The 11,963-nt window shown below is 50.8% G+C and overlaps 1 protein-coding gene across 1 annotated transcript; it reads left to right on the plus strand.

Moving 5' to 3' along the window:
* Positions 1–3,768: 3,768 nt before the first annotated feature.
* POU3F2 (POU class 3 homeobox 2) lies at positions 3,769–10,787 on the plus strand. The gene has a single exon (XM_073893687.1). It carries the CDS (start codon positions 3,996–3,998, stop codon positions 5,325–5,327), a length of 1,332 nt encoding a protein of 443 aa, XP_073749788.1. The 5' UTR covers positions 3,769–3,995; the 3' UTR covers positions 5,328–10,787.
* Positions 10,788–11,963: the final 1,176 nt, after the last annotated feature.

An 11,963-nucleotide genomic window follows, 5' to 3' on the forward strand; every position in this document is an offset into this window, starting at 1 on the left:
CGGATACGTTGAGTTGTTTCCTCTCTATGCAAGGCACCCAGACAGGAGGGAGTCCGCACCACTTCTTCAAATCAGTCCAGGTCAGGATGCTGAAAGGGCGCAAGCTTTCCTGGGACCTAGGAGAAGGGCATGGGCTAGCGCCGTTGCCAGCATCTCTTCTTAAGGCGCCTTAAGCCTGTTGTCGCGGAAAGGGACCAGGGGACCCTGCAGCCGCCCCCAGGCAGCGAGGCCCGCCTGAACAGCCTGCTCAGCCATTGTCCTAGCGAGTGATCTCAGGGAGCTGTACTGGAGTGAGGGAGATATCAAGACACCTTGTCAGTTCAAAGCATTTTAGGGTTGTTTGAAATCCTCTCCACGTCAACGTAAGCAGCCTCTGTATTTGAACAGCTGCTTTGAACAGTGAAAGGGAATGAGCTGAATCAAAACCTGGAGGTGTCTCCCCGAGACACCTTCAACGTGCTTTTATGCGGGTTGGAGAAAGGCAGGCAGACCTGCAGACTCTGCCCTGGCGGGGTCAGCCTCAAAGAAAGGAACCCGAGACGGTGGGAGGGGGGAAGGAAGATGGAGAAGCCCCCATCTGGAGCTAAAATCCCCGAGAGTCCGGGTTCCCAGAGCCCCAGGGAGGAGTCGCGCCGGGGGGTGGGGGCAGACAGGAAGCTGAGGCTACTCAGGACCCGGCGTTCGCGCCAACCGGGCCTCCGGCGACAAGCAGGGAGGCGGGGGAAGCGCGGGGGGAGGTGGTACACGGAGCCCTAGTGCGCGCCCAGCCTTGCCCGCCCGGCGATTGGCCCGGCTCCGAGGTTGGGGGTGGGGTGCAGAGGCTAAGGCCCGGGGGTTGGGCACTGCTTTGTGTAGTCCCGGGGATTTATTGGGTGTATTAATCCGATAGAACTACCCGGATTACCCTGTTGGGAACGTTTTGGAGCCAACGCCTGCCAGCCAAATGAGGTGGGGCGGGTGGGGTGGAATAGAGACCCGGAACCTCAACGTGGGATGGATCTCAGAGTGGTAATCGCCAGTGAAGTCCCGTTGCAGACAGGAAGTTTTGATGTACACGTGCAGCATGTTCTTGCCCGCATCCCCCCGCCCCCCGACCGCAGCGCCCTTTGCCCGGGGTTGGAGTGGAGTGGGCAGAAGAAGAGGAAGGTGGGGATACTTTTAAACTGACTCGGAGCCCAGCCGCCTAGGTTCTCTCAGAGATGCGTCTGGAAACCCTTCTCTTCCCTCGAATGTATCACCCCAAGGGCTGCAAAGGGCTTTGTCCCTTGAGAAATGTGAAATCAAATCCAGAGAAAAGCAGACACCTGCCCTGGAAGGGGGAAAAGGGAGGGGGCGGTGAGCTGCTGAGTATCCTGACACGGCTCTTCCCGGCGGCTGCAGGATTCTTCCATCTGGGGACCTCTGAGTTCTCCGAGCAGAGGGGCGGGGGTGGGGTGGGGTGGGGCAGAGGGGAGAGGCAGGCCTGGACGGGACGCGGCTGGCACGCCGCCCGAGCGCTCCCAAAGCCCCAGGAGAGCCGCGCGCCCAGAGTGGGGAACTCCGGGCCGCCGTCGCGAGGAGGCGGTCCTGCCCGCCGCCCAGCCCCTCCGCTCCCAGTCGAGGAGCCTCAGGCGCCAGCCGCCGAGTCTGCGCGCTCCGAGGCTAGGAGTTTTTCATTTTTCCCTAGCCGGGCAAAGTTACGGGATTCCTAGCAGCCCCCAAGCGCGCGGCCGGAGTGGCTCCGCGCTTGCGCTGGAACCGAGCGCCACTCCGTGTGTGTCCTCGCCTCGCCGCGCGGGTGCGCGCGTGGGGGGATGCAGGTCCGTCCGGTTGGCGGCCTGTGGGCTCGCCCCTCCCCTAACCATTTCTCTCTCTCCCACACACACACTCATAAACACAGGGCACGTGGAAATCCTCAGCCAAAGCGCCTTGCCCGGGCGGGTGCTCAACGTGGTGATTTATAAACAACTCAGCCACTCCCCGAAGAGCTCGTTCCTCGTTAGTCGTGATGAATTCTCTGGCCCGCTCCACTTTGCTGTCTAGATTAAGATGCTCGGAGGCCCCAAAGTGCTCCCCTTGAGCGTTGTTTTGGCTTCCTTCACAAACACAAGACCACCGGCAGCGCCAGCGCTACAACGCGCAGGGCCAAGGGTGAGAGGTGGGGACGCGATTCACTTTCCCTGGGGTCTTTTTTTTTTTTTCCTCTTCTTGGCAACAACTTTTGATTCTCTTCGCAGTATCCGCGCCCTTCACTTGGCCCTTCGTGGTGGTCCCGCTGCGCCAGCCTGGGTCCGCGCCTGGGTCTCTCCTACCCGGCTCGCAGACACCTGCTCGGGGCGGCTAGGGAACTGACCGCGCAACGCGCTCGCGCTCGCGCTCGGTAGAGCGGCGCCGCCAGCGTACGGTCCCGCAGTCTTGCTCTGGAGTTCACGGCTGAAGGCTAAACGGGGAGCTTCGCTAGCAAGCACCTGAAAGCGGAGTTAGACCAGCCCCACCCGCTGGCGCCCGTAGAAGTTACTAATTAGAATGAATCCCCTAGCATCAGCCCTTCACACACCCTTCCTCCCTTTCGAAGCAGCTAACGGAAAAGTTGCATCGAAAAACGCCAGCCGCTCAGGGCAGCGCGCACGCAGCCCCGCGTCTCGGCTTCCCCGAGCGGCCCTCGGTGCCTCCACCGCACCCGGAGGCTGAGCACTTCTCGCCTGCACTCCTGTAGCCTTGCACAAGGCAAAGGTCCGCCCGCCCAGGCTCCTGGTTTTCTAAACCAAAAACTGTGTGCGCGCCCCAGTGTGTGAATCTGACAGAGACTTTGTGAGTTTTGTTTTGTTTTCAGTCCAGGCCGCTGCGCTGTCAGAGCAGGCAGTTCCGCGCCTTTACAGGAGTTTCTCACTAGCGGACGAGCGTAGGCTGAGCCAGCCTCTCATGGGGTCCTCGCTCAGGGACTGGGAGACAACTGGGCCTGGAACCTAAAGGGAAGAGAGCCTGCGCTAGCGGCGGGTTGGAGGGGAAGAAGAGGACCTTTATTTGGGGCAAAAGTGTCCGCATGCCTTGGAGCACGTGGACACTGAAATTCTAACCGTGGGGGGAAAGGAGACTTCAACAGAGGGACAAGTCTGGCTTCTGGCTCTAGGTTAAGAAAGCTGGTGTGTGTGTGTGTGTGTGTGTGTGTCCCAAGGTGAGTAAAAATGGGACTACCCCAGGCTCCGTGCGACTCAGCCTTTCTTTTTCTCTCCTTCACCCCCCACCCCAGCCCCAATAGGAAGAGAAGGTAGACCGACACACACACCCCCACCCCCCCACACCCAAGTCTTCCAAGTGGCTGTGGTCGAAAGAGGGCTGAGGCCGCCCCACCACCAACACCCCCGCCACGCCACAAACCCCCCGCCACCCCACCCCTCCGCGCCCAGCTTGACTGCTAGGGAGACAGATGGGGGGCGGGGCCCATCCAAGAGGGGCGGAGGAGCCCCGGGGTTGGGGAGCTAGGGTGGTGAGAACTAAGAGAATCTGAATTGGGTGGAGAGGGGGGACTGGAGGAGGGCTGAGAGGACTCAGCGCCCGGGGGGAGGAGGAGGGGCACCTCTACGCCAATCAGTGGCGCCGGCCTGGGAGGTTGCTAGCGGTATCCACGTAAATCAAAGGGCGCGGAGCCAATGGGAGGGGGCGGAGGGGGCGGGGCCCAGGCGCGTGCCGCTGCGAGCTGGCGCTGCCAAGAGAGCGGGAGAGAGCTGGAGAGAGCAGGGAGAGGGGGGAGCGCGGAGCTAGTCAGAGAGTGAGCGAGAGCAAGAAGGAGGGAGAGGAGGAGAAAGAGAGCGAGGGCGGGCGGGAGGCGGCGGCGGCAGCAGCAGTAATAGCAGGAGCAGCAACAGAAGGCGTCGGAGCGGGCGTCGGAGCTGCCCGCTGGGGGAGAGAGAAAGGAGAGAGAAAGAGAGCGAGCGAGCAGAGGAGCCCGAGGCGAAAAAGTAACTGTCAAATGCGCGGCTCCTTTAACCGGAGCGCTCAGTCCGGCTCCGAGAGTCATGGCGACCGCAGCGTCTAACCACTACAGCCTGCTCACCTCCAGCGCCTCCATCGTGCACGCCGAACCGCCGGGCGGCATGCAGCAGGGCGCGGGGGGCTACCGCGAGGCTCAGAGCCTGGTGCAGGGCGACTACGGCGCGCTGCAGAGCAACGGGCACCCGCTCAGCCACGCTCACCAGTGGATCACCGCGCTGTCCCACGGCGGCGGCGGCGGGGGCGGTGGCGGCGGCGGCGGGGGCGGGGGCGGCGGCGGGGGCGGCGGCGACGGCTCCCCGTGGTCCACCAGCCCCCTGGGCCAGCCGGACATCAAGCCTTCGGTGGTGGTACAGCAGGGCGGCCGCGGCGACGAGCTGCACGGGCCAGGCGCCCTGCAGCAGCAGCACCAGCAGCAGCAACAGCAGCAGCAACAGCAGCAGCAGCAACAACAACAGCAGCAGCAACAGCCGCGGCCGCCGCATCTGGTGCACCACGCCGCCAACCATCACCCGGGGCCCGGGGCATGGCGGAGCGCCGCGGCTGCAGCGCACCTCCCGCCCTCCATGGGAGCGTCCAACGGCGGCTTGCTCTACTCGCAGCCCAGCTTCACGGTGAACGGCATGCTGGGCGCCGGCGGGCAGCCGGCGGGGCTGCACCACCATGGCCTGCGGGACGCGCACGACGAGCCGCACCACGCCGACCACCACCCTCACCCGCACTCGCACCCGCACCAGCAGCCGCCGCCGCCGCCGCCCCCGCAAGGCCCGCCGGGCCACCCCGGCGCGCACCACGACCCGCACTCCGACGAGGACACGCCGACCTCGGATGACCTGGAGCAGTTCGCCAAGCAGTTCAAGCAGCGCCGGATCAAACTGGGATTTACCCAAGCGGACGTGGGGCTGGCGCTGGGCACCCTGTACGGCAACGTGTTCTCGCAGACCACCATCTGCAGGTTTGAGGCCCTGCAGCTGAGCTTCAAGAACATGTGCAAGCTGAAGCCTTTGTTGAACAAGTGGTTGGAGGAGGCGGACTCGTCCTCGGGCAGCCCCACGAGCATAGACAAGATCGCAGCGCAGGGGCGCAAGAGGAAAAAGCGGACCTCCATCGAGGTGAGCGTCAAGGGGGCTCTGGAGAGCCATTTCCTCAAATGCCCCAAGCCCTCGGCCCAGGAGATCACCTCCCTCGCGGACAGCTTACAGCTGGAGAAGGAGGTGGTGAGAGTTTGGTTTTGTAACAGGAGACAGAAAGAGAAAAGGATGACCCCTCCCGGAGGGACTCTGCCGGGCGCCGAGGATGTGTACGGGGGGAGTAGGGACACGCCACCACACCACGGGGTGCAGACGCCCGTCCAGTGAACTCGAGCGGGGGGGAGGGGCAGAGCGCGGGGGCTCCCCCTCCTCTACGGTCCACGGCCCTTTCCCGGCCCCCTTGTTCCCTCTCTAACTTCTGATGTTCTTTTATTTTAATTATTATTTCCCCGTCCCTTAAAAAGAAAAAAAATAATAATAAGGAAGGCAACTAAGGCACTGGACTATCCTTTAAACGGTAGCAGGTGTAATGATGTGTTTTGACCTTTACAGGCTAGTACCCAGGCAATGGAGTGGAGTGTCTTAGAGAGAGAGTGAGGAGAGAGTGTGTAATAGAGAGAGAAAGAGAGATGGCAAGCACTGAGTTAAATACCTGGCAAAACTAAATAAATTACCAAAAAGAAAAAAAAAATCCACCAAACCGTGATAAACACAAAACAGCTTCCTGATGCTCGGAGTTGGCACATGCCGCTGTGTTGGTTTAATGTGGATCCTCATCAGGAAAGAGGGAAAAATACACATGTTCTTTAATGTAGTCAAAATTTCACCACATAAATTTGCACTGCAAGAAAATTGAAGTTTACATGAACAAATTCATGAACGTATTTTTCTTTCTCCCACCGTTAATTTTGAAATTGCCGGGTTTTGTTTTGTTTTGTTTTGTTTTGTTTTATCAGCAGAGAGTTGAAGCCAGCTCTTGGCTACTCTCCATTTCCAACGTTCTCTTGTTGCCCCTTGTTCTTCTTACTGTTTGTGAACTTTGGTTACCTTCGGTCCCCCCCACCCCAACATTGGTGTAACATCTATTTGCTTCTTTTACCAAAGCAAAAATGATTGGCTTCGTACAAAATAAATCATTCTCTGCTTTCAGGAAACGTGCATGGTCTACCCGCTTTATCCAAGGCAAGAATCCGGTTTGGAATACAAAAATGAGTCAAGCATTGGTTTTTGTTACCAGCCACAAAGTAAACTTCATTTTCAGGCAGTGTTTCTGGGGGAGGTTGTGGAGGGGAGAAAAAGAAAAATCGATAGTGAGTGACTGATTGCTTCATTTTATCAGGCGGGCCCATTGTGAAAGAGCTCAGAGGAAATGTGGAGGTTAAATATATTTCCAGAGTTGTCCAACAGAAAGTGGCACTTTGAAGAGAACTAGGGAAATATATATCTTCAGAAACCCCTGTATAGTTCTCTGCCTTCAGTATTAATAACTTGATTATGAGGAATTATTTGTGCTGACAGCAGCAGTTAAACTTTGTTCCTCTAATAGCTTTTTTTTTTTAACATAAAGAAAATAATCTGGGAACTTAATGGTGTATGCATAGACTGTTTCTTACCACGCAAATACCCACATGCATACAGAGAATATCTCCACTCTAGACTGGTTTTGTCTTCACTAGCTCATTTGTTTATCAAATCGTATTTAAGGTCCCACACCCTCTTCTCTTATAATTTATTATGGAAAATACCAGTTTGACCTGGACAGCTTTTTCCCCCTCTTTCACTAAGGAAGCCAAATGAACTGGGAAAAAATGCTATTTTCTATCCTTCCTTTTCTCCCTTTGTTAATAGTTTTAAGTGCGTTTTTACCTTATCTTGATGGAAAATGGTTAACTCCCATAACAAAAGACTCTACTGGGAAGTGTAGGTGAAAAAACTTCTAACTGTATTGAAAATAAATACCATTAAACTGTGATCAGTTAAAATATTTAAAAATAATCAGCACAAAAGGGCGCTCAAAGGGAAAACACTTTTTATTAATCTTAAAAGTTTGGGGCTTTTTTTCTGGTTAAGTATTAGACAAATTTTTATTTTAAAAAATTAAATTCTCAATACCATAAAATTATGGTTCAGCATCAGATTAGCGTTGCACTCAGTAGTTAAGGTTTTAGGAAATATACTTTATATTGTCTTTTCAAACACCTGTGATGGTTTCATTTTCAATGTTTTTGCAAGATATATGATGACTTATAATGGGCATATTTATTTGCCTGTATTTCATTTCCCCCAACGAATGTCACAAGGAGATGGGCACGGAGCTGCTGCTTCAGGGTGCATCACGCTGCTTGTTCCTGAGGTGTGGGGACTGGCCTTTAGTGAAGCAATCCAGAGCAGGGCAAATAGCCAATGGTAAAGGGAGGAAATGAATTTTCAGATTCTTATTACCAAGTGGGTAAGGTCAGATGTTGGAGTTCAGGGGACGTGTCTATAGCTCCTCTAACTCTCATAGGTTTACTAAGATGAAAGTTACCACTGAACCTTACCACTATGTATATATGTTTAATATCTGTCTTTTGAAATGCAGAAATAGTTTAAATGTTTCTTTGTCTATTTTTCTTTTTTTTTAATGCTACCCAGGGAAATATTTTCATATCATTTTTAAGTGGCCTGCCTCAATGTATATTTATTTCTTTTAAAGCAAAAAGGTTCTGGAAACTGTTTTTCTGTAGCTTTAAATGAGTAGATGAGCAAAATCTATATGGGATGTAATTTTTTTGTTCAGTCTCTTTAAGAATATTTTGTTTTGGTACATTTGGTTGTGCTTGTGGGGAAAATAAAAACGCAGAGATCCTTATATATTTATGTTAAAGTAATATTTTATTATCTACATAAAACAGAAATGCACAATACCTTCATAGTTTGTTCTAATTATTGAAATATCTTTATTTTATTTTTAAAGATAGTGCCAAGTTTTAAGGGGGGAGAAAACCCTAGACCTTATACTGACTGAGTTGAGTTGTGTGTAAAATACTTCCCTTCCTTTATACTTCATAAAGTTTTGGAATAAATTTTATGCGCATACTGCCAGGTTTCATGTTTATAACTTTCAGAGCTTTTTTTTTTTTAAGAGAGACTACTGTTCTGATTCTAATTCACTTTTCTTTGCAAAAAACTATCAGTTCCAGACCTTTCAGTCACTACACCTATAGCATTAAATTGAAATGGTCATTGGGTTTGAGCTTCCATTTGTTTGCCATTTCATGGTCTGACAAAGAGATGTTTGTCGCCTTTAAATAAATGCAGATATCCCTACATCTTCTTTCTAGGTTACCTTTACCTTAACTGATTGTGCTTTTTTTTTTTTTTAAGAGCATCAGTGGAACTAGGTGGACTTTAATCTTTACCCACATGTCCTCACATAATTTGAGATCTAAAAAAGCAAAGCTTAGTTAAGGGTGTTATTCTTTTTAATAATTAACAAATATCTTTCAACTAAGAGTAACTGACAATATGCAAGAGGTGTGTTTACCAAGTGATTATTGGTAGGTCCCATGTATTATTCCTGTTAGGTTTACAGGGAAAAAAATGGATTTTGCAATGGTTTATACAATAGTGTGTGTTTCTCTTCAGGCAAGCAAACAGGCTCTCACACAGGGCAAGAAAAAAAAGGAAAGAATGTATGGAAGACACTCAAGGCTGTGATGCTAATCACAGACTCTTTCAGATATTCTTAGAGGGAACATTATACTTACCAAAATCAGTGTAAGGTTAGTGCAACATCCAAGCAGTGTTGAGTTAGTTTACAAGTTTGCTGTTGTATTTAAAGTCCTCCTTGGAACACTGGTTTAAGTATAAATGTCCATTTTGAAAGGCAGTTTCTGGGCTTATTACATCTGATCATCTTTTCTAACTCCTAGTCAATATTACACAGGTCCCAAACAGATTCAGCCAAATGATCTTATCAATAGTCTGAACAAGAAGTGACAGAAAGAAGAAGTGTTTTGTGACCGCAGACATGCTGATGGGTAAAATGTTTAAGCTGGGTATAGATTTGAGTTCTGGGTCAATATCCTCCTCCATTGTAGGCAGAAAACAAGCAGCATCTGCCCTCTGCAGGGCATTTTAGTGGACCTTGAGAAGGTGGTTTTTGTTCTTAGCCACAGGGGCTACTGACTGGAAACCATCACGTGTTAAACGGACACGCCATGGTTTTGACCCATGCTTGCTGTTCAGATTCTAAAGCTACTCAGGCAGTTTCAGTGCCGGTTTGGGGAATGTATGACATGCTAAAGTGAAAAACTCCATCACTGCCCCTGGGAGAAATTTGTGGGGAAGTCATCCCCAAGATGTTGGCCAGCCACAATAACAAACCCTTTCTTTCCCCCAAAGACAATAATGCAGAATGCGGCCATCCTGCAAAAGCTCCTGTTGTTTCCTCAAAATATGTCACTTTTTAAAATTTATGGTATAAGATGGGGGAGAAACGATCATGTGGGAGAGTTACGTGAAGGTCAGATAGAGGGAATGGCCACAGATATTATGCTTGGCACTTGTAGACATTCTCGGTTCCCATGAAGTTACCTCCTGTATATTTGAGATGGCAGCCACAAAAGCACTCTTCTTCACCTCCTGCTCCTACCAGTGTAAGCCACACACTGGTTGGCAAGATTTTCTGATGAAATGGCTTTAATAAAGGCACTCATCTCTCTTACCTTCTTATTTCTCCAAGAGCAGCTAATAAAGAGATGCAACAGCAACAATGGGGGGAAATGGCATGTGAGTGCTTTGGTACCTGTGCATGTATGTCTCTATGCTGCCTTCTTTTGCCTTTCACTTGCCTTACTGTGGAAACAGCTTGGGTAATGCTGGGTTGCTGGGTGAGAGAAATTATCATTTTGTCACTGGCTTCTGTGATTTGTCTTTGTTGATTTTTCAATCAGTTTATAGAACTGTGTTCTAGATTCTATTGAATTCCTAGACAAGTTAAAGAATGAGATAAAGAACAGAGCTTTTAACCGAAAAGAAAGACGGATGGTGAAGGGAGGGTCAAAGGTAAAAGTGTTTCTTTGGATCTGCTTGTATATTTCAGTGAGGTAAAAGGGACAGTGTCTATTTAAAATGAAAAATGCATCTTGGAGGTACTAGCAATGAATCTTGACAATAGGACTAAATGGGATGTTCAGCTAAATTTTATACCAACATTATCCCTATTCAGGAAAGTTTACTTTTTTCAGTGACGCATAATATCTTAACAGGGGGCAGATGGTGGTAGGAGAGGACCAGGGCTCCTGGTACCTATTCTCACCACTTGATTCAGTACAGGAAATAATGCAAAAGTGGCAGGGGCGTGCCACTTAGCTGGAAAATCAAGGAATAAACTTGCCCACCTTGGTAGAACTTGGGCCAGAGTTATTTCAATGCTTCCTTATCTAGAGGTGGGTACAGGAGTGCCAGAAAATGGCTTTTTAGTTTTCCTAAAGGCTTCGCTTGGTTATGGAGATAAACAATCAGAATATTTTCACATTGTTCTTATGTTTTGTGGGAAGCTAGGAAATTTGTTTCCTTCTTTATTTTTTAAGGAAAAAAAAGTTAATTAACTTTACCACGTAGTACTTTCCCTTTACCTTAATAACAACTCTGCTTGGCTTAGCTGTTAGAGGTTTTAGAAACAATATCATATCCCATCAAAACAACCCTGGCCTCTTATTGTTAGAATTCTGGTTGTTGATAACATGAAGATGTATTTCTTTAAAAAAAAAATGTCTGAAATGTTATTTAATACACCAGTAAAAGTGCATCTATATCTTAAAGTTTATTCCTTTCACGTCTTTCTGAGTTTTTATAGCTCTTTGTCTGGGATTTGGGGGGAGGGGGGCAAAAACTTCCATATGCGATTCGTCCGTGAAGAGCCTGGGCTCTGCAGTGGGCTGTAGCTGGCGGCAAAGAGCTCTCTGCTCTCCGAAAGGGGAGCTGTCATCTAGCAAAAGAAGGAAATAAATGCCCCACAAAGACTCACTTGTCACTGATTTTAGAAAGACAGGGGAGCACTAGGACCCCATCTGAGCAATATGGAGGGGATTTTGATTGTTATAAATTGTATAGGATTAACTCTCGGTGTGCAGAACGACAGCAGTACGAAACCTCGCTGTGGAGTACATTTGAATCTGCATCCTTTTTGATTTGGGGCATCTATTTTTCCTCCCACCAGTGTTTCCTCTGGGTTTGTTGTTTAAAGGCGGGGCGGGGGGGAGCCACACACACAAAAATATGCCCGGAGTTTGGCAGGAGAGTGGAAAGAAAGAAAAAGTTTCTTGCGGGGGTTTGTAACACAAATTAGCCGTTGTAAATCACTGGGCTTTAAGGTTCAGGCAAATGCTCGTGCAAAGGGTTGGGAGTTCTTTCCCTCTTCCTGTTCAGAAATCTCTATTCCGTCCGAAGAATTTTTACGTTCCACAGCACACGATTCTGGAGACAATGATTTGACATCAATAACTTTTTGTTTGTTTGCTCCCTTAACAAAATATTCCTTCAAAGTTGTTACAGCGCCTGGCCAAGGCTGGCGAGGGTGCTGCGGGGCCGGCTGCTACTGGGCGCTCGGACGCAGAGGAGGCGCCCCAGACCCGCCGTGAACCCTCACCTCGGGGAAGGCCAGGCCGCTGAAAAGAAGGCCCACACTGCCCAGCTTGTGGGCGGAGGGAGGAGAGGGGCCCGTGGAGCCGGGCGGTCCCTGTCTCCAACCCCGGGCCTCGCTCCGGGACACTGAACAGCCCCACAGTGTCTGCTAGGAACCCGGGGACTCTGCGGCTCCAGCGGTTCCGACGTCCGAATCTTTACGGGGAGGGTCGCCAGCCCCGACGTCGCGGGCTAGTCCATCACTCTCACTCTCCAGGGACACCCTGGGGGGGGGCAGTCAACGATTGGTGGGTTCGCCCACCCGAGGCTGAGGATAGAGGTTGTGGCTAGGGG

Source organism: Callorhinus ursinus, unplaced genomic scaffold, assembly GCF_003265705.2.
Source record: "Callorhinus ursinus isolate GAN/ISIS: 27379988/994484 unplaced genomic scaffold, GSC_fseal_2.0 scaffold6, whole genome shotgun sequence".
NCBI lineage: Eukaryota > Metazoa > Chordata > Mammalia > Carnivora > Otariidae > Callorhinus > Callorhinus ursinus.

Excerpts from the sequence above, each read along its gene's own strand:
- POU3F2 (XM_073893687.1), top strand. The coding sequence starts at position 3,996 with ATGGCGACCGCAGCGTCTAACCACTACAGCCTGCTCACCTCCAGCGCC.